Source organism: Bactrocera dorsalis, chromosome 5 (assembly GCF_023373825.1).
Source record: "Bactrocera dorsalis isolate Fly_Bdor chromosome 5, ASM2337382v1, whole genome shotgun sequence".
Lineage (NCBI taxonomy): Eukaryota > Metazoa > Arthropoda > Insecta > Diptera > Tephritidae > Bactrocera > Bactrocera dorsalis.
The window spans coordinates 74,312,902-74,335,612 of record NC_064307.1 but is presented as its reverse complement, the minus strand read 5'-3'; the positions used below and the strand labels follow the sequence as shown (position 1 = coordinate 74,335,612).

The 22,711-nt window shown below is 35.1% G+C and overlaps 3 protein-coding genes across 10 annotated transcripts in view; 1 reads left to right on the top strand and 2 right to left on the bottom strand.

The window, feature by feature from the left end:
- LOC105227371 (DNA polymerase eta) overlaps positions 1 to 22,711 on the top strand; it is an 80,603-nt gene that overhangs the window by 14,117 nt on the left and 43,775 nt on the right. The gene's annotated exons all lie outside the window — the stretch shown is intronic.
- On the bottom strand, positions 1,069 to 7,208 carry LOC105227366 (organic cation transporter protein). Of its 7 annotated transcripts, none has more exons than XM_049459182.1 (10): positions 7,053 to 7,124; positions 6,490 to 6,606; positions 5,758 to 5,917; positions 4,910 to 5,088; positions 4,416 to 4,835; positions 3,114 to 3,363; positions 2,937 to 3,040; positions 2,100 to 2,869; positions 1,854 to 2,035; positions 1,069 to 1,373 (listed from the first exon to the last, which is right to left on the bottom strand). In XM_049459182.1, the coding sequence occupies exons 5-10, from the start codon at positions 4,628 to 4,630 to the stop codon at positions 1,170 to 1,172; spliced, it is 1,725 nt and encodes a 574-aa protein (XP_049315139.1). In that variant the 5' UTR covers positions 4,631 to 4,835; positions 4,910 to 5,088; positions 5,758 to 5,917; positions 6,490 to 6,606; positions 7,053 to 7,124; the 3' UTR covers positions 1,069 to 1,169. The 7 variants fall into 7 exon arrangements, with proteins under 7 accessions (XP_049315139.1, XP_049315142.1, XP_049315145.1 ...); XM_049459185.1 differs by lacking the exon at positions 6,490 to 6,606 and adding an exon at positions 6,258 to 6,374 and having other exon boundaries at positions 7,053 to 7,116; XM_049459188.1 differs by lacking the exon at positions 6,490 to 6,606 and having other exon boundaries at positions 5,758 to 5,874; positions 7,116 to 7,208.
- On the bottom strand, positions 10,140 to 14,922 carry LOC125778992 (solute carrier family 22 member 4-like). Its single transcript, XM_049459180.1, has 6 exons — positions 14,448 to 14,922; positions 12,887 to 13,136; positions 12,720 to 12,823; positions 11,890 to 12,659; positions 11,641 to 11,822; positions 10,140 to 10,461 (listed from the first exon to the last, which is right to left on the bottom strand). Exons 1-6 carry the CDS (start codon positions 14,696 to 14,698, stop codon positions 10,276 to 10,278), a joined length of 1,743 nt encoding a protein of 580 aa, XP_049315137.1. The 5' UTR covers positions 14,699 to 14,922; the 3' UTR covers positions 10,140 to 10,275.

Below are 22,711 nucleotides of genomic sequence, written 5' to 3'. Positions count from 1 at the left end.
CAAATCTTATCACTGAAAGTAATTTTGTTTTTAATTTAAATTTCTGTTAAACAAAACTGGCACAATATCACCTGAACTTTGACTATGATGGGCGGAAACACGTACAATACATTATATATAATTTAGTATTAAGCCGAATAACCTAGAGGTTATCGACAAATGCCGGTCTGCACAATGCAGTGCTTAGAAAATATGCACTTTTCAGTTTAAAGACTTTCACTGCGCTTTCAAGCGGTAAAAAATTCACATGCTAAAAATTACAGTTACAGTTAACACTACTCAATGCAGCCGGCATTGCTTAAAATAATTTTCTTGACCGCAGAACGCGTGTATTTGGTGCAGCATAAGCTCAGTACCAACGAGGATTTTTTCGAGGCACATGTCTGGTTTTCGAATTGGGTCATCAAGTATGTATAATTGAATTGATACAAATATCGATTTTGACTTAAATTAAAAATATGTTACTCTTTAAGCACTGGATAAGCCGCGCGAGCTTTGTGTGACCTATAAAATGGGGGCCTTTGTGAGCAAATTTCTCGGTCCAATTTTAGTTAAAAAATATTGTTTATTGTGTAGTCTAATATAGTATATTAGCAGATTAATGCAGTTGTATTGTCTTCTATCTAATGCTGCCTTAGTAAGTTAACATCTTTATAAATCTCGTTATTAGTGATGATAAATTTAAAGTGAAATGTGTATGTATGTATGTATATATGTTAATAACCATAGATTTCTTACAAATTATTACTTATAATATGTCTCAGTAATTAGTGCAAATATATGTATATGTTGGGTGTCAGATGTTGTAAATATCCGCTAAATAATTTTGTAATTTATTTTTAATGCTTTTTATAATAAAACTTAAAAAAAAAATTGCATCCTGTTACTAGATTTTTTTTTCAAAAATCACATTTTTGACCGACTGTTTTTCGCGTGTTAGTCACTTTAATCGAGTCAATTAACCAATTTTCATTATACCCATTAATTTAGTTAATTTCATTATTGACTCAATTGGGGCATCGTCTTAAATGTCTATTTACTATGTCTTTTTTAATTTTAACGAGTCTATTGTCAACAATATAAGTTAAAAATTTTATTTTACTTCCTATATCATACAATTTCATTATTATTCTTAAATTACTAAATTAATACACTGTTTAAATAACTAATTACATATAAGTACTTTCATTATCTAAATTAAATTTGCTGCTGTTTGGGTTGTCCGAGGATTTCCTATTGCCAATTTTGTCCGCCTCGTGCACTGTCGTCGGTAATATTGTATTTGAGGTTTCTGGAAAGAGCAGCGCCAAACAACCACTGACTAGAGCGCAAACTGCAAATATTACGGCGGGCGCATTCTCATAATATTTAGCCTGAAAAGAGACAAGAAATCATATCTAGAATTGATTGAGCAAAATAGTTGAAGATTAAATCCTATTTGAGAAAAGTTCGCCACTTTGAACTACTTAAATAATTTAGGGAAGTAATTTGCCGAAAAACCCGGAGTTTGACCCCATTTATATACACGTTCCATCCGACAAGTTGGCTAGATTTTTTCAATATTTGGTTAGCAGCCATCTGTCAGTTAAATTCCGATTAGTTTCAAAACTTTTTCCTTTAATTTTTTTTATCCAAAACTAGCCAGATATGCAGAAAGGGACCCTTATTAGTTGTTTATAATTTTACTTTTTCGAGAAAAGTGTTTACGATAGTTGGTCTATGGACAGATCTCTTTGTTTATAGATAAAAATAATATTATAAATATTATATTATATTGGTTGCACGCCGCTTCAGCCTTTAATAGTTCACGATGTTGACGGAAACTATATTTTCTTTCCACTTTAAAATCTTACCAACAAAGGCGTCTGTGGTGCTACCATTGAACCAAAACGGCCAACCATCGAGCAAAAAGACATCAAACTGTTGCGCAAGTTCGTTGGAAATATTTCCGAAGTGAAAAAGTATAAAACTTGGAACGCTGCGGTGATTGCTAGTTTACCCACCAGGAACAAGCTCAACTGTAGATAATATTTTTCTGAAAAAAAAATTCACAAAGTCACTTCCGATAAGAAAATATGTTTTTTTTACGGATTTCCTACCTGAATCCACAAACACCGTACAAAGACAGCATATACCACTGAGTAACATAAAACCGCATAGCGAATATCGTCGACCATATCGATCTATCGTCAGACAGGGCATAAAAAACCCGGGAATTTCCACAAGCGCAATCAATATGAAATTGTAATATTTATTACCGCCCAATAGGACCGAGTTCAAACTGAGACCATAGTAGACCAGCACCGTCACTACCCAAGAAAGCGAACAGTTTGCAATACGAAAGAATAATTTGCCGAAAGCCTCACGCAAAGGGAAACGACCACCGCTTTGAATGCTTAGCTTCTCACGATTCGCCAAAATCAATTTATCCAACGTTGCATCGGAAAGTCTACGTTTATTTTTTTGCGCCACACGCTTCAGGATGTCGGTAGCTTCGGTTTCACGTTCCTGACTTAGCAGCCAACGCACACTCTCCGGCAGTACCCAGTAATAGGAGATCATAGCCAATGCTGGTATGTAAAATATACGTAGCATAATACGCCAATTCGGAAAGTACATAGAGACCACGGCTAAGAGCATTTCGCCGATAGCGTAGAAGATCGTAATTACACTGCAGGCAAATACGCGCTTGCTGGGACCCACCAGCTCAATGCCAATAATAAAGCAAATGGAATAGAGTGAGCTATTGGCGACGTTGTCGAGGAACTCGAAGACCAAAAATGGAACATAGGAGGTAGTAAACGAGCGCATAATCCCAAATAAGGCGCTCAGCACGCCGCCAAGCGCGAGTGCATTTCGACGACCGTATCTGCAAATTATTGGGTAGAAAAGTTAAAATATTAAATAATTAAAATAAATTTAAAAACATTACGCACTTATCCGATATCAAACCACCTAATGGTATACCGACAAATTGTCCAACATTATTAATGGTACCGGTGAGCGTCAGCTTCCACTCATCATTGCAGTAGATGCCGAACTGCCAATGTTATGCGAATATTATATTAGTTTTCGTTCTAAGTTTTTTCTCTTCTTCACTGCTATATACTCACATCATTCGATATGGTCACTTCGTCATCGCGAAATATGAAATTATTGTCGGGGCAGTCCTGCGTCTTCTTGTCATCAAATAAATCTGCTGTACAATATTGTTCATCTTCACTTGTAACGGTCCAGTTTGTAATTGCTATGTGCGCGTATCGTTGACACTGATCTAGATCACGGCCCTTTAATGGTATGGCATATTTAACCCATGGCTCATCGTAAGCGCTCTGTGGCCCATCGCATTCCGTGATATTGCACCTAAAGTAAAACGACTTCGATTTAACTTTAATGCTAGGGTAAGAGTCAGTAAAGACTTATATTTTATATCCCGAGTCTATTATATAATTATTTGGCTTGGCAATGGGAAACTGTTACAAGGGGAACAATAGGTTGGAAAACTACTTTTAATCCATACTCTTAAGGTTCGCCTTAGAATGTTTTTTTTCGCAATTCCACCAGTTTTTTCGTTAAGTTTAGACCAAGCAATTCTCGTTCAAGGTAGCCAAGTTACTCATTCATAGTTTCTGCAAGTTTAATATCCAACTCGTATGGGTAACTATTAAACCGACTACTCTATACAATTTTGTGTCAAATCTAATGTGATCAAGCATTGATAGGTGACCCACTAGCAAATGAATGCTTCACTTCCTAAAGGCAAACATGCTTTCGTGTGATTTATGATTAATGAATCTGTGAAATTTCGCGTTTACCTGGTTTATTAACACACTTCGATTAACAAATAAATTATTATATATTTATAATTTTTTCCACTAGACAAATTTATTACTAATAGTAGCGGTCCAATTTACATACAGACATATATAAAAATTGAATTAGCAGTATTAATTTTTTTTTGCTAAAATTCTGATTATTTAAATTCCTGGAAAAAGGTGATAATAGTGATGATGTGCTAAGTATGAGGTGTAGCTACGAAGAAACGACACTAACGTTTGCTCATCGAGAAGGTGTGTTTACAGATACCTATGTTTGCATACCCTGAACAGGGTATATTAAATTTGCCACGAAGTCTATAACGCCTAGAAGGAAATGTCGGAAACTTTACAAAGATATACATATACAAATATAAAAGATCAGCGTGATCAGCTGAGTCAATCTAGTCATATCTGTCTGTATTTTTTAATTGACAACACATCTTCTTCGCTGTCATTATACTCGTATACGAGTATTTATATTAAATTTTAAACATACACATAATATATATAAATGTATATATTGTATTTTGCGCACGGCTTTTGCTCTCATATTTTTATATATTATTATTATTTTTTGATTTGCCATGGGACACTCACCTGTGCGCCACATTTCCAGCTGTGAAAATATATGTGACCGACGATACGGCATTAAATAGAACTGGCAGGCAGGTTAACACAAGTATGACGATCTGAAAGCGCCCAAATTCCCCTAAACGTATAAGTATGGCATCTAAAGTAGATTCCTCCTTGCTGCTGTTGGTGGCAGGCAATGATTCAATGCTTTGTGCCACAGAACCGCTGTTGGATTGCATATTTCCAATTGTGTAGAGGAATTGAATTTGTTATTAATTCTGGGGTTTCTTTTTACCCTGAATAGGGTGTATTTAGTTTAACACGAAGTTTCTAACACCGAAATTTTTTCAGTTCTGATCGCTATAACATATTATATATCTAGCTAGCTTCCTGTGAATTTACCGCATGACTTTCAGATAACATAACATCACTGCGCGACAGTCCCTAAGTACTAGCCAGCTTTCCGCTAATTCTTCTCGTGACTTTCAAATCACATCACATTGCGGTGCTAGTGTCACCTAAGCACTGGCCAGGCACGGTGCCTGCGTTTCTTTTATAGCGCCAGCTGGCAGCCAGCTTCCCGCGGAGTCACGTCGCGACTGCTAAACTACATCATATCGCGGCGCGAGTGTCATTATGCACTGGCCAGGCACGGTGCCTGCGTTTCTTTTATAGCGCCAGCTTCCCGCGAAATGACCTCGCGACTGTTAAACTACATCATATCGCGGTGCGAATGTCACCTAAGCATTGGCCAGGCACGGTGCCTGCGTTTCTTTTATAGCGCCAGCTTCCCGCGAAATTACCTCGTGTCTGTTAAACTACATCATATCGCGGCGCGAATGTCACCTAAGCATTGGCCAGGCACGGTGCCTGCGTTTCTTTTATAGCGCCAGCTTCCCGCGAAATTACCTCGTGTCTGTTAAACTACATCATAGCGCGGCGCGAGTGTCACCTATGCACTGGCCAGGCACGGTGCCTGCGTTTCTTTTATAGCGCCAGTTGGCAGCCAGCTTCCCGCGGAGTCACGTCGCGACTGTTAAACTACATCATATCGCGGCGCGAGTGTCACCTATGCACTGGCCAGGCACGGTGCCTGCTTTTTTTTTATAGCGCCAGTTGGCAGCTAGCTTCCCGCGGAGTCACGTCGCGACTGCTAAACTACATCATATCGCGTCGTGAGTATCACCTATGCACTGGCCAGGCACGGTGCCTGCGTTTCTTTTATAGCGCCAGTTGGCAGCCAGCTTCCCGCGGAGTCACGTCGCGACTGCTAAACTACATCACATCGCGGCGCGAGTATCACCTATGCATTGGTCAGGCACGGTGCCTGCGTTTCTTTTATAGCGCCAGCTCCCCGCGAAATGACCTCGCGTCTGTTAAACTACATCATATCGCGGCGCGAGTGTCACCTATGCACTGGCCAGGCACGGTGCCTGCGTTTCTTTTATAGCGCCAGTTGGCAGCCAGCTTCCCGCGGAGTCACCTCGCGACTGTTAAACTACATCATATCGCGGCGCGAGTGTCACCTATGCACTGGCCAGGCACGGTGCCTGCGTTTCTTTTATAGCGCCAGTTGGCAGCCAGCTTCCCGCGGAGTCACGTCGCGACTGTTAAACTACATCACATCGCGGCGCGAGTGTCACTTATGCACTGGCCAGGCACGGTGCCTGCGTTTCTTTTATAGCGCCAGCTTCCCGCGGAGTCACGTCGCGACTGCTAAACTACATCACATCGCGGCGCGAGTATCATCTATGCATTGATCAGGCACGGTGCCTGCGTTTCTTTTATAGCGCCAGTTGGCAGCCAGCTTCCCGCGGAGTCACGTCGCGACTGTTAAACTACATCATATCGCGGCGCGAGTGTCACCTATGCACTGGCCAGGCACGGTGCCTGCGTTTCTTTTATAGCGCCAGCTGGCAGCCAGCCTCCCGCGAAAACACCTCGCGTCTGTTAAACTACATCATATCGCGGCGCGAGTGTCACCTATGCATTGGTCAGGCACGGTGCCTGCGTTTCTTTTATAGCGCCAGCCCAGCCAGCTTCCCGCGGAGTCACGTCGCGACTGTTAAACTACATCACATTGCGGCGCGAGTGTCACCTAAGCGCTGGCCAGGCACGGTGCCTGCGTTTCTTTTATAGCGCCAGCTGGCAGCCAGCCTCCCGCGAAAACACCTCGCGTCTGTTAAACTACATCATATCGCGGCGCGAGTGTCACCTATTCACTGGCCAGGCACGGTGCCTGCGTTTCTTTTATAGCGCCAGCTTCCCGCGGAGTCACGTCGCGACTGTTAAACTACATCACATTGCGGCGCGAGTGTCACCTAAGCGCTGGCCAGGCACGGTGCCTGCGTTTCTTTTATAGCGCCAGCTGGCAGCCAGCCTCCCGCGAAAACACCTCGCGTCTGTTAAACTACATCATATCGCGGCGTGAGTGTCACCTATTCACTGGCCAGGCACGGTGCCTGCGTTTCTTTTATAGCGCCAGCTTCCCGTGGAGTCACCTCGCGACTGTTAAACTACATCATATCGCGGCGCGAGTGTCACCTAAGCGCTGGCCAGGCACGGTAGCTACGTTTCTTTTATAGCGCCAGCTGGCACCCAGCTTCCCGCGGAGTCACGTCGCGACTGCTAAACTACATCACATCGCGGCGCGAGTGTCACCTATGCACTGGCCAGGCACGGTGCCTGCGTTTCTTTTATAGCGCCAGCTTCCCACGGAGTCACCTCGCGACTGTTAAACTACATCACATTGCGGCGCGAGTATCAACTAGGCACTGGCCAGGCACGGTGCCTGCGTTTCTTTTATAGCGCCAGCTGGCAGCCAGCCTCCCGCGAAATTATCTCGCTTCTGTTAAACTACATCATATCGCGGCGCGAGTGTCACTTATGCACTGGCCAGGCACGGTGCCTGCGTTTCTTTTATAGCGCCAGCTTCCCGCGGAGTCACCTCGCGACTGTTAAACTACATCACATCGCGGCGTGAGTGTCATCTCTGCACTGGCCAGGCACGGTGCCTGCGTTTCTTTTATAGCGCCAGCTGGCAGCCAGCTTCCCGCGGAGTCACGTCGCGACTATTAAACTACATCATATCGCGGCGCGAGTGTCACCTATGCACTGGCCAGGCACGGTGCCTGCGTTTCTTTTATAGCGCCAGCTGCCAGCAAGCTTCCCGCGGAGTCACCTTGCGACTGTTAAACTACATCACATCGCGGCGCGAGTGTCAACTAAGCACTGGCCAGGCACTGTGCCTGCGTTTCTTTTATAGCGTCAGCTGGCAGCCAGCTTCCCGCGAAGTCTTTTCCTGACTTTCAAATCATTTCGCAGCGCTGCGTGAGATTTACTTAAGCACTGGCCAGGCACAGTGCCTGTTAATCTTCTACTTAGCCGTTTGCGTACCAGCTATATTGTTCAGTTCCTGATCAAGATAGAGTTCATATTATACCCTTTTATGACCCTGTTGTAGGAAGTTGGTTTTAGCGGTGTGACAGGTGGGAATTTTTTCTGATTCTTTTTGGTCTCTTTAGTAATTATTGCGACATTTTTAAGTAAAGTTTTGTTTTATCTGTGCTTTTTTGCTCCATTTTGTTATTATTATGTATATCTATTTAGTACATTTCTTTATTAAATTTCAACTATTTACACCGTTTCACATTTTCACTCAGTCTATATTTTAGATCTCGCTAAATGTGCACACTGCCATTAATTATATTTCAATTACAAGCCAATTACAGTAATTTCGTCGATTATTAAGTGCTCTAACGCACATAAGTACACAAATTTTGTATTAAAATTAGCGACATTTCACTTGTGGTCGATTAATAAATTTCAATCAAGCATTCGCTATCACCATTCGCGCCCGCTTGCTGCTAGGAATTTGCGCCTAAGTCGTTTTTAATCGCCACGCACGTTTTCATTAACGCTGCGCAAGCGTACACATTACAGCATTACGGACTCTCCACATAAATTGACATACATATGTATATACAAATCGACAATCGACACAAACTTTATAAAAAAGAGTAAAAAATAGTATTTTGAAACGTTTCGCGTACAGCACGGTCTGTTTACCGGCAGGTGTAGAATGCGAATGCTAACAGAAAGCTAGCGGATTAGCGAATTGAGTGGGTTGAATTCGAGGGAATACGCGGTAGAAGTCGAGCTGCTACTTTGAGTATATATTTTGGTCTGTTTGTGAGCGCGCGCTGTCATGATTTATGTCAGCTTTTCTACGTATTTTACCTTAGCAAAGTACATACATACATAAATATATAGTATATCGTATGCAGGCTTGGATTTGGAATTTCTTTCATTACTCCGGAGCCACGATAATGAACTGTTAACACATTCTATTTGCATACCTTACTATTTTGCTTACCTTTATTCGCATGTCATGTGCAAGGCCGGGGAAAGTGGGGACCTCAAAGAGGTTTTAACAACCTATCAAATGCATGGAGCTTCAAATATTATAGAAGCAAGAAATAATCGAAAAGTAGAAGGGGAATATCAATAAGAACCGTTAAACGCCGACTTTTTATACTGTTTATAAAGTAAAAGATTTGGACTGTTTCTTAAACGCGTATATGCTTTGTCATAATTTAGAGACTGCTTTGAATCGAACATTAAATTGAATGAACTGGCTTAATCAAGTTGAGTTAGAAAAGAATTATTAAATCCACTTAGATAAGATGCACACAAACCATCTTGTATTGAATTCAATCAGTTCATCCTATTTTTGATTTTCAGTAAAAGTAGAAAAAGTTTTTTTTCACGTTCTAGATATAGAAATAATAAAAATTTCTGGTAAATCGGTTCAGTAGAACCTGAGAAATCGTGGATATTGGTTTAGAGAAAAATCGCGTTTAAAGTTTTTCGTATGTCTATTATATATATTTATATACCTAACTATATCTTCGATATAATACCTACATATATCACCGAAAATACTTTGGATTTTGAAAAATCCTCTTGCAAACACATTTTTGAATAGTATTAGAATAAATCAATAAAAGATCTCAATATATTTTTCTGAAAGCGTGGTATGCAGTATATTAACAGTGATGCTTAGATGTTTCTTAAGAAAAAAAGTATTTAAAATCAATGCACACAGAACTAATTGCTTTACAGACTCAATAAACCAATGAAATACTTACAGACACACGAATAGAACGCAAACCTTGACTGCTTTTAATTACCTAGAAAAAAACGGGGATTTTCAATTTCCACGCAGTGCCGTGAATATATTATGATCATGTGATAAGCGTCATATAATTACAATTATTGCCTGTAATATCTAGTAAAAGGTAGCGAGACATTCTGAGAAATTGAAAAAAGCTCTATTTAGAGAGTAAGTTAGCATGTGTGTTATAAAAAAATGTAAAATGAATATATGTTTACGTAGTACTTACTGCGTTTAATAAACCATTACACCATTTTTTTTTTGAAAAATGCTAATTCAGGCATACTTGTATATTGTTATTAAATAAAAAGCCGTTATAAATGTGAGCACTGTGGTATAGAAGCTTGTGGCACTCGTGACAAGTATACAGTTAACCTTTATTAACTGAACACGTGCGAATATATGTTACTACATGATATGTGAACAGCTTGGAATTTCATTTAAACAGTTTTAAAATATTTAAAATTGACTTAGGTTAGGTTCAGTTTATTTCATGCGGGATATTTATTATGAATTTTGCGGTCAACAGCTTAAGTGAGGTTATTCCCCTTTAATACCAGACATTTGCTAAGTATTTTGTATGATTTTCAGTTAAATTTTGTGTATTTTTATTATTCTTTTTTTATTGTTAATAAGCTCTAATTCATTATATGCATTTTGAAAGTGTAACAATTGCATTTTTTTAATTAAAAATATGTGGTTAACGCTTTATGAATTCTCATTAGCGTTCACTTCAGTTTTATTTTTTGACGCCTTTGCGCCTATTATGTGTGCATCATGTACTGTTGTTGGCAATATAACATCTGTCGTTTCCGGAAAGAAAAGCGACAAAATTCCGCTTGTAATCGCACATATCGCAAATAAAATGGCGGGAGCGCTTTCATCGAACTTGGCCTATGCAAAAAACATAAATTGTAATTATTTTTTTAAATTTATTGAAAATATCGATTTGCTATTGCTTAAAATCAGCTATATTTATTTTATAGTTTCCCTTAACGCTTCCAAGTTTTCTCTACATATGTTTCTGTGGATATGTCAAATAGCTTAAGTCAACTTAAGCTATGGAAGACAATTTAATTTATTCTGTCAAATTGTATTCGATGTTCGACGATATATTTTTTTTATCAATAATAGGCTATAGCTTCAGGTCATGTTAAAAATTATACAGTGTGTCCCAAAATAAACCCAAGATTTAAATGTGCCGCCATTTTAACTAATTTTCACAGATTTTTATTATTTCAGAAATATTATTAAATAATAAAAATTCGTTGTTCTATCGTTGTCAACTGTTGATTTAATTTTTGTTTATAACCGATAGATGTTTTTACTCAAAGTCAAGATATATGCCGCAGTTTAAATAGACGTAAGCTATTTCAAAGCATTGGTACAGTAATGAAGTTGACTGCATTTGATTGATTGAAAACTGAAGAGCATATCTGTGCGGTTTTTTGTCGTAAGGCGGTCGATTTCTCTTGCTAATTATTATTGATTATATATAGAACTTTCATTTGACGGTGTTTTTTACGTGGCGGATCTCAAACCCTGGGGAGGGATCTTTGGCCTTCTCACTTTAGCTCGCCTTCAAACGGATGTATTTTTGGTTATACAGAAAAAAGGTACTTTAGCTGCTTGGCTCATATGTAAAAGAATCGTTTTCGGCCACTTCCAAGTGAATAGCGCTCAGAGAATTTTCCTCACTTTCAAGTAGTTGCTCTGCACAATCATAACTTAATGTCGATTAGCTCAATACTGATTGCTCGGATGGTATTTGACTTTTACAGCATTTTTAGTCTACTGCGATAATGTCCAAACTTCGTCTAGGTTGTTTAAACCCTAAAAAGGGTATATTAAGGGAAGTTTGAAAAACCTCGAAGTGAATGTCAGAGACCCTATAAATTATATAGTTATATATAAATATATATAACTGAGTTGATATAGCCACGTCCGTCTGTCTGTCCGTCGATATAAAAGTGAACTACTCCCTCAATTTTTGAGATATCGAACTGGAACGTCATTTACTGCCCAAGAAGCTGCTCAAAACTCAATCGATAATGACTAAACTCTTATACTCACCAACAGCGGCGTTTGTGGCGCTAACATGGAGCCCACACGACCCACCATCGAACAGAACGAAAGCAAACTATTCCGTACATTTGTCGGAAAGATTTCCGATGTAAAAAAGTACAACACTTGAAAAGCTGCCGTAATCATCAGCTTGCCAATTAGAAACAGTATTAAACGCCAAACGAACTGATCTGTGAATATCAAAAATATTAATTAGATCAATCGGAGATCTTTAACATTTGTTTGTAAAACACTTACCAGACGGTAGAAAAGTCGTTATCAAACAACACAAGCCACTCAACAGCATTGTGCCGCACAGTGAGTACCTTCTACCAAAGCGAGGCATGATAAGGAGCGGCAGAAAGAAGCCAGGTATCTCGATAAGCGCAATAAATATGAAATTATTGTATTTATCACCATCCAAAAGCACTGCATTCAAACTGATGCCATAATAGACGAGTACAACGATAATCCAACAGAAGGAACAATTTATTATGCGCCATATTAGTTTTTTAAAAGATTCTTTAATTGGAAAACGACCACCTGTCGCCGTAGCCAATTTCACGCGATTCGACAAAATCAATTTATCCAGCGAGCCATTGGAAAGTTTGCGTTTATTCACTCTCGCAGCACGTTGTAATATGTTCTTGGCATCTTCCTCCTTAGCCTGACTCAGCAGCCAACGTATGCTCTCCGGTAGTATCCAAATATATGTGATAAATACTACGGCCGGTATGTAAACAATACGTAAAATGACACGCCAATTTTGATAATATTTTGCCACAAGCCCAAGTGCTACCTCGCCTATGGCATAGAAAATGGTAATAAGACTGCAAGCCATAACACGACGTTTCGGACCGACTAATTCAATGCCCAAAATGAAACAAACGGAGTACATAGGACTCGACGCGATGTTATCGAGAAATTCGAAGATTAGAAACGAAGCGTAGCTGGGCGTAAACGAGCGCAGTAAACCCAAGAGTGCGCTAAAAAAACCACCATAAGCGAGCGCAGTGCGTCGACCATAGCTGTGAAGGCAAAGAAAAGTACTGAATTGCCGCTAATTTTTTTTTCAGAAAGCAACTTACCGATCGGATATAAAACCACCTAATGGTATGCCCACAAATTGTCCCACGTTGCCTATTGTGCCCACCAGCGTCAATTTCCATTCATCCTCGCAGTAAATATTAAACTACGCGAAAATAAAGCTATTTTTTTTGATTTTATATCAATTAGTTAATAAAATGCCACAAACCTCATTTGCTATAGTCACTTCCTTATCGCGATATATGAAATTGTTGTCCGAACAGCGCTCCTTCTTGCTGCTGTCAAAATTATGCGCATAGCAGAACCCGAGTGACTCATTTTGTGACACTTGATTCTGTGTGTAATTACCCACAAAACGATTACATTGATCCAAACCATTATTTTTCGTCGGAATGCTAAATTGGGTCCAGTTCTCCTCGTAAGTGCTTGAAGCGCTATCGCATTCTGGAATTTTACATCTACCATATGTAATAAGAAAATTTGCAATTAAAAAAAGATGTTTTCAACCTCATTTAGAAAATTGTAGGTATATTTTCATAATAAATCATATGGGTTCAAAGGTTTCTAGTTCTTTGGCGCTTGCAATGCGCGCCTGAATCTTTGAAACAAAATAAGCATTTGAGTCCAGGGTGGACTGGCTCTACTCATGATAAGCGAAAAAAAAATACCTGAGTTTCTAAAGCGTACTACAGCCTAGAAATTCAAGAGCTATATAATTACTCTGTTAACACAGTTTTTGTCAGTTCAATTCATACTACTATAATTGAGACGTTTCTAGTTGACCGATATACTCTTTAATACTGATATACTCTTTAATACTGATATACTCTTTAATACTGATATACTCTTTAATACTCGTCCCGACCGTCGGATCTTTAAGTTTCTCTTGACGGTTTACTTTCATTATATCGCTTTCGATGTCTTTTTGATCCTTCTACTAACTTTTCTTCCATTTTTTTTTTATTATTTAAGTTACTGATCGCATTTAAAATGTTGTTTCAGTGATCTAATTTTATGATTTGTAAAAGTTCAGAAATAGTTTTATCACCTATCATGCTGAATAAAATCATAAAAATCGTTTATCTATTTATTAACATAAAAGTTTATATTCATTAAGCAATCACAACCGACGCTAGACATTATTCAAGTATTTATTAAGTGGGACATAATGCAATTACACGGCGCGTTTACTAGTATAATAAATGTAAATAAATACTATATAAGTGTGTTCCCACTTATCAAAATTACGATCAAGTGTTATTAATATGAAGAAGTGGCTGGATAAAAGAGATCTTGAACAACTGGTCAATTAATTTTTTATTGCTTGTGGGTTTAGGCAACAATAATTTGTATCCATATATTAAACCATAGATTATTTCACCACGAAAGTAATGAAAAAGATATCAGATTCTAACGCACCAGTCGACATATGGATAGCGCCACCAGAGGGCGCTAGATTCACAAACTGTTTACTTTGGAAAGCACTTTTTAATAGGTCTGCAGATATTAAGCTTACATATACAAGGACTTGGTTTTGATCATTCAGTTTATTTGACAGCTACATTCTATAGGAATCCGATATCAGCGATCCTTAGCAGCTTCTTGGGGTGAAAAGGATGTGTGTAAAGCAAACACTGAAGGACTAATTCGCATATATGTATACAGACTGATAGACAAACGGACATGTCTATATATGCAGAAGCAATGGACCCTCCCAATGTACTTTGAAATTTGTGATATTATTGCAATCTCACATTTAATTTTCGTACCTGTGCACTACACTACTCGCCGTAAATACATATGTAATCGAAAATATCGCGCTAAACAACATCGCTATGCATATCAATAGCAATATAATCAGTTGAAATGGGCCAAATTGTCCAATGCGTATGAGTATGTCATCCAGTGTAGACTCTTCCTTTTCTTTTTCATAATCGTTGGCGAATGTAATATGTGACTGCGCGTGCGGCTGACCATGCGGCAAATCATACAGATCGCTATGCGTCGTATTGGGATCCATTTTTAAACGCTTTCACTTCAACATAAAAATTGTATAATTTTCTGACAAAACCCAAATATAAAAAGCAAGTGTTGAAAATTACGATCTTCTTTTTACAACCGAAACACTTTCGCACACACGCGACGCACTAGACAGCTTCTTGAAATGGCTGCTTTTTCTCGACAATCCGTTGCGTTCTGCTAGGCTTTGCCTTACGCGCTCAACTGCCAGTTCATTGGCTAACGTGGCTCTAAATCAGCAAATTGATAGATCGTCAGTTCGTCGCGTCGATTTGCTTATCGCAAGCGTCTCGAGCGTTCACTTCACTGCTTTTTTCTGCTTTCCTTTTTGTTTTTTGATAATTTTATCGCTGCGTCAAATCAAGCGCGCTGATGTGTTGGGGGCAGGTGCCGCGTTTCGCATGCGAGTCCTCTTGTGAGACACTGCTTGTGCGTGGAGAAAAGAAAGGGGAAGTTGCAATAATGGTTCCTGCTTTTGAAAATTTGTGCTCGTGTTTATTGAGTTTAATTAGTTTTGTTTTATTGTATTGTATTAAGTTTGATAAACGCTAGATTTGATGTTTTGCTTTCAGTTTCGGCTCGATTGTTTAATCATGACTCGTTTGATGATACAATGTAGACCAAAGTACGACATTGATACTAGTTAAGCCAAATTAAAATGTTTTTCTTATCACGACGACTGGTGGCGTGAGAATTGGTATATTGCGCTATTAATTCCACTGTAGGCATATATGATTACATTGTAAACAAATCTGAATACTAATAAGTACAGACTTTATACTATATATATGAGATTACTGAACCTTTGAAAGATTATCAGATTTCTGTTCACATATGACTTCCTCTCCAGTTATATAGATACGGAAGTAGTTTGAGTGCGGGTCTCAAATATTTTGTTCCTCTTTTCATACTTGCCTTCGATTAAAAAGTAAAGGTAAAATGATTCCAAGGTCGAGGTCCAACATTTTCGAATTAAATATTTACGCTATAACTAAGTTTTTGATCTGATAATTTGAACATAATAATGCTTTGGATACAGCCCTCATTCACTTATAGATTTATAGATTTTGGACCGTTTTGGTCATCTAGATCCGTTTGTTTTTTAGGATCAGTCACCAAATATGTGGTCACTTTCAAACCTTCGATCAAAAGGAAGCACGAATGGACCTTATTTAAACCGCTTTAAAATAAAAAAAAAATTGGCCAAGAACAATACGCTCCATTAAAATTTTCTTTAGGTACATTAGGGTGCTTCAAAAAATTTTTTTGAATTTTTTTTTTTAACTCTTACCCCCTTAAATGTTAGTGATTGACGCTGTAGCTTAACTCTAAGGGGTCGCTATCTTTTTTTAGGTTCCCATACATTTAACATATAAATTTTCGTTTTTTCATTCAAACTAAAATTTCAGCAACTAATTTTCGTTTCTCAAAAATAACTATAACATATTTAGAAAGTTTACTTTTCAAACTTTACTGTACTGTAATACTGTATGAAAAAAATTCAAAAACTTTTTTTGAAGCACCCTAATGTACATACATATATATGTACATTGGAAAACATTTTGGAACATAGAATCATTTCAAATCAAGCACATACAAAACAGTTATTTTTAGCGATATTGTCTGATGATACCTTTTATGTTCGTCTATAATTACTGCTGTTATGAAGCAACACATGTTTTGTCGCTAATAGCACGAGCGGGAAGTAGCTGTCAAAGTGTCAGTATCACAACAACAACTACTACAAGATATTCACTACTGATTGCGATAACGTACTAATACTCAATTAGTTCATCGCTTTAATGTTTCATAAGAGTAATTATTTGTGTATTACTTGATCAATTTATGGTCGTAATCAATTGATAACCTTTCTGCTGGAAATAGTCTCATTAGCTTAGGCGGTAGATTTATTAGATTGAATTGTGGAGTGTTGGAAAGCAGTTAGGTATTTAGTTAGTATGCGTGATAATATTATCAGTAATTCAGGAATTTTTTTGTTGTCAAAATTGTATTGCTCTACGGATTATGACTAATTAAGTTTGCCATTATTGATGTTGAACATACTCAGAACGTTTTGACATACGACCTCTATGTGTGTTGTGTACAGTAACTTAAAATATTCATCTCGGCCCAAAAAAGGAATTAAATCGTTGAATCGTCTTTTAAGTTGAAGTTGTTTGTTAAATCTAAACTGAAAAAATAAAACAGCTAGAATACTGAGCTTTTGAAATTTTTTCGATCCTTGAAATGGATTCAGTGAGGATCGAAGATACACTTTATTGTGAACTATATTGAAGGCCAGCTTTGAGCGCTTTTACGGCAATTTCGCTACGTTGAATCTTTTTCCAACTTTGGAATAATTTCCACCAAAAAAGATTCAGCGAAGAAAGATTTGAGTAAAAAAATATTTATACAAAACAAATTTTTTTGCTTGTGTTAGCTTGTGTTTGAAAGGTTATTTTGAGTCGTTTGGTTAAGATAAACCTTTCAAAAAACCCTGAAAGCTTTCAGCAAATTTGAAAATTTGATTTGTGGAAGCAGTCGTTGTTTTTATACATAGAATAATAACTGTGACTTTTCTTTTTCATAATTTTTCTTTATTAAATACTGTATATACCTAAACACATATTTTTATTAACTTCTCAAAAATTGTATTCATACATAATACAACAAATAATTTTTGTTATTTATTTTTAAACTATTTGTAGACATGTTTTGGGTGCATTAGATTATACATACATTATTTTAATGCAATACTGTTTTATTTTTTTTTTCAACATATGCTCGTACTTTAACATGTCTCGTTCATCAGATAATTTTTTTCAATAATTTAAAAAATTAAAAAGATAATATTTTTTAATAATTTAAAATAATGTTAGCTGTTATTTATTTTTTTGTCATCCAGAGCCGTAAAAAAATTAAAAATAAGATAATTTTTATATTAGCTGTTATTTATTTTTTAACATATATTTCCACTTGTTTAAATGTTGTTTATAGCAATTTAACATGTCTATTAATTTTAATGGATTTTTTTTTTATTTTTTTTGTATGAGTGAAATGTTTTTTGTATGTGCTATTGACAATAAAAATTTATTTTCTGCACGCAAAAACTATTATTTAATTTGCACACTTAATAATATTGCCGAACTAATGCTATTTTATTGTTATTTGAATTGAAATGTGCTTTTAATTTAATTTTCATTTGTTCCTGCTGCAGCGTTGCATAGTTTTGTAATAACTTGAAATATATCAGTAAATAATTTCATTTGTATGTATGCACCATGTATAAATGCATGTGTGTGTATATTTGCATAAATAATTAAATACAAGTAGCTGCTATGTTTTTATTAAATGCAGTAATAAATATATCGTAAGCACGCAGGTTAATTATGTTTCCTTCAATGTTTTGTTTGTAAATATGTATGTGTGTATTTAAATGTATAAGCAATAATGCACTTGACTGCAAATTGTTTGTAAATATATGTACTTTTATTTATTAGATTGTTGTTTGCTTTATATGAGTATAATAGAAAGCAAGTAGTCGATTTGTCTGATATTTGCTGTTGAACAATACACACATACCTAAAATTTCTGTTTTATTTTGTTGTTTTATGTGTTAGAAAATATTATTGCTCAATGTACTGTAACTGCTGTATATGTATGTACATATGTATGTGTATATAGTATGATAAATTATTATTTTCTGTCAAATGTTGCGAATTGTGGATGAAAACTAATTTTTGCATACGCATATCGCTGAATGTATATATGTATGAATTGTAGATCATTTTGCATTTATCAGCGCTTTTGTTGACGTACATATGTACATATCTTCTTCTTTACTGCTTTAACTTAAAAATACCGCTTTGAGTATTAAAATAATTAAATTTTTGTTTTTGTTATCGCGAGCATACTGTACTTGTCACATACATGTAAGAATATTTGCATTTTTAATAATAAATAAAAGTGTCTGTTGGAATTTTTTTCCGCAAATGTTGTGGCTTCTACAAAGTTATAATGCAAATGTTGCTCATACGCCATGTGGGCTAACTTTCATATGAGAGTGTCTGGCATTTTTTTTAAATTTGTATATAATATATTAATTGTTTTTTATTGAAATTTAGTGGTCTATTAAGTATTATAATATCTGTTAACAATCAAATGTATAATTTTTATCCTTTTTTGTCCTATTTCTAAAAAAATCCATATACTGCTATTGCTTCTTTACACATTTGCTTTAAAATTATTATTTTTTAATGTCAAATAATTCAAAATACATATATTCGAGCTTAATTATTACATTTTTCATGAAATAAATTATTTGCTTCACATCTGAAACTCTTTTATCAACGATTTACTAACCCCTTCGCTACTTATTTAATAATTAATGCAAATAGATTATGCAATGATGAACCATAAATTTCGTTGCTGCGTTATTTTCGTTTTTATTGTTACGTTTTAAATTTATTTTAATTTTTTTTTTTAATTTGTTTTACTAGTAAATTCGCTTTTGTTTTAATGCCTTCTTTCTTTAAATGTGTTTAAATTCACCTAAAGCACATAGCTGCATTTTGTCATACTTGTAAACACTCAACACATGTGTAGGTGTATGTCTTTGAATGCGAAAGCGTTGTCTGTGCACGCCGTTTGTAGGCAATTACTTAGTGGCAATACGTTCAGAAATTATTTTTACAACAACAATTTTCTAGTGCTATTGCATTGTTTTTAAGTTTATTTTTCATTTTTCGAGGCATACTTTCAGGCGTTGGGCACTCATTTGGCACACAATCAATAGTTTAACACATATTTTTCTATATTGTTTTCTTTTCTTATGTGAAACTGTATATCTACACACATATATGCAACTTTTTATGTATTAATAGGTGTGTATGTATGTTTATTTGTATTATTTACATATTTTCCTGTGCACTTTCTATTTTTTTTGCTGTTTATTTTTATTTTCAAATCTTGTTTTTTTTCTATATTGCTTGCTTGTTCATATTTTATTTAATTATCTATTTATTCTTTGTTTAATTTCTATCATTAATATTATTTGAAGCTCTAATTTAATGATTGCCTTGCATTTCTTCAATATTGAATGGTTTTGTGGTCAAGCTTTATTTTTTATTTATACTCACTGCTTTTAACTTCCTTTATTTGTATTTTTTTTAATATTTCGCCAATTAAACCGGATGATTTTTGGGTCCGGCTTCTGTATGTTAAATTAAAGTTCCTTCTAACTTACAGAAAAAATAAGAGACATTCTGTTTTTTTTATATAAGTTTGCTTATGTAGAAATTTTTTTCTTATTTCTTTTACGAGTATGTTCGTATAGCCAAATCAGACCCACTCATATCAGCTAAAAGCAAGCTTGAGAGCAAAAAATTCCGGTGTATTTCAATGTCTAGAATCAGAATTTGGCAATAAAAACACAAACCAAAAAAATGTGATTGTTTGTTGACCAGTGTTGTAGTATATTAAAAATTTTTCGATACCTAGAATCAGAATAAAAATTCGAGTGTTTTTCAGAAACCAAAAAAAGTTTTTTGTTGACCAGTGTGATACAAATAAAAACACATATATTTATTTGCGTACTCGATCCTTCAAAAACTCATTCGTCTGAAAAATTAAAAATTATAACACCTAACCCATTAAAAAGGTCGAACCCGATTACTAGATTTTAATATGCTTGTATGCTTGCACTCTGGTTTTTGACGGACTTAAGCTAAGCTTGAGAGATTCTCATATATTTCGAAGAGAACGTAATCATATTGAGCTGACTTCATGCCAACGAGAGTGCCAAACATAAGCACATATTGCACAGCAAGATTGCATGGATGCCATCCTATGGCAGTCGAGATAGAAGAGATAGTAGTCAACTCGCCATCGTTCTCAGAATTCAATTAAATACTGCTGCAACACCAATAACAACAAGATAGATCTCTATGATAATAATTTAATTTTGCCGTGACTTCCGTGTTAAATTTTTCCAAGGTTATACAAAAGAAACAATCCAGAGGACTTACTATTTGTTATACTTCGCTATTGTAGCAAGCCTACATACCTACTTATATGCTCGAAAAATAACTGTTGGCCTAGAAACGAGTTATTTGAACCTTAAATATTAAATAAAGCAAATTTTCATGGGTCTGGATAAGTGACTGAATTCAAAAATTTTTTTTAGTTGTCTTGGTGAATTTTAAAGACCAAGAAGAAGTCGCTTTCATTAATATATTTAAGTTTTCCTTGTTATAAATAAATGTATTATAAATTCAGCTCGACCCATTTCGATTTTAAAATTATATATACTCCTATACCTATGTATGTATATTGTTGTGTTGGTGCTTCGGTTGTTAGGCGTATATTCGCTTGTGTTTTAAGTAAAACTTTTTCAAATAAAATATTAAATTGCAAACAATCAAAATAAAATGTGAATATTTCTACTACCTGCCACATTAGAGTGTGTGCCAAGAACCAATTGTTGAAAAGGAAAGGAAAGTTATGCTTGAAATATATGTACATAAAGCGCCAAATAGAGAGTTATACTTATAGAGTTGTTTAGCATAGAATTGAATACTCACGAAACCGAAGAAAAAAGCAATTCCGAAATAAAAAATCCATTTTGTTTTTGTTTTCTTCTTTTTTTTTGTTATAATAAAACCACAATTTTTTATTTATGAATCCAACAAATTAAACGTTTTACATAAAATTCCTACAATTAACTTTGTTTTTCTTTTTGTTTTTCAATTTAATAATAATATTAATAATAATAATAATAATAAATATAATATAGTATAGTCCATATTAAGTAAATATTATTGATGTATGTTTGTATATATATGCACTGTATTACCATATAAATATGTATGTACTTGTATGTTATGAATTCACTTTTATACTTCACTTCTTCTATTTCTTCTCGTTTTCTTTTGTTTTTGCTTTTGCTGTCTGCTTGTTCTTATAATTATTGTTATCCTTCCTTCACATTGAGGTTAGGTCTATGTATTGTATAAGTAAAATTAATGTATGTATGTATGTATTATATAAAATGCACGTAAGTTATGAATTTTTTATGTGGTATAAATATGTATGTATGTATGCATATGCCAACGCATTATATGCTTTAAAATATTTTTTTTTATTTGTGTATATGTATGTATGTATATACGCGTATATGTATGTAAAATTTATTGCATTTTAACTTTAAATATTTGATTACAACTTGAAGCAAACACATATTTGCAGTAATTAATTAAATAAAGGCGTTTCACGGTGATTTGTTTATATGCGTGTGTTTTAGGTTATGTGTGAGTTATTGTGGTAGTGTCTATTAAAAATAATTTTTTATGATGACTTTTTAATTATAAAAAGGACGAATTTTAAAATAAAAAAAGAATTAATTTTAGAAAAACTTTTTTTGTATGTACTTGTAAAACCGGGTTATGCAAATTAAATAACTATTTTTAATACGAAAAAAATTTGCAATTTAGTTAAAATAATTAAAAGTTATATTAATATATATATTATCGCATTTACAAGTCATTCAAAAGTTAATTGCTTTATTTTAAATAATTTTGAACGAAAATATGTGTACATTTTTTATATTATTTAAAATTTTCACAATTAGTTCGTAACTTTATTAATAATATTTATAATTAAAAAATAGTGTATAAATTTTATTTTATTTTGAAAATAACTTTAATTTAATTTTTGATAATTATAATAATAAATTCGTCAAATTTTTTTGGAAATAATTTTATTCTAATTTTTAATGTTACAATAATAATTTCGTAAAAAAAAATTTTTGGAAATATTTTTCAATTTACATTGTTTATGTTTTCCTTGACTACCAACTTTTTATGATTTTTTTTAATGCTCAGAAATAATTTTTTTCTATATTTACTATAAAATAATTTATTTTAATAAATTTAGTTGCAATTATACTAAACCTATGGTAATTCTTCTAATAAAGACATGTGACATGTAAGCATAACACTGCCGGTTGGGAATTAAA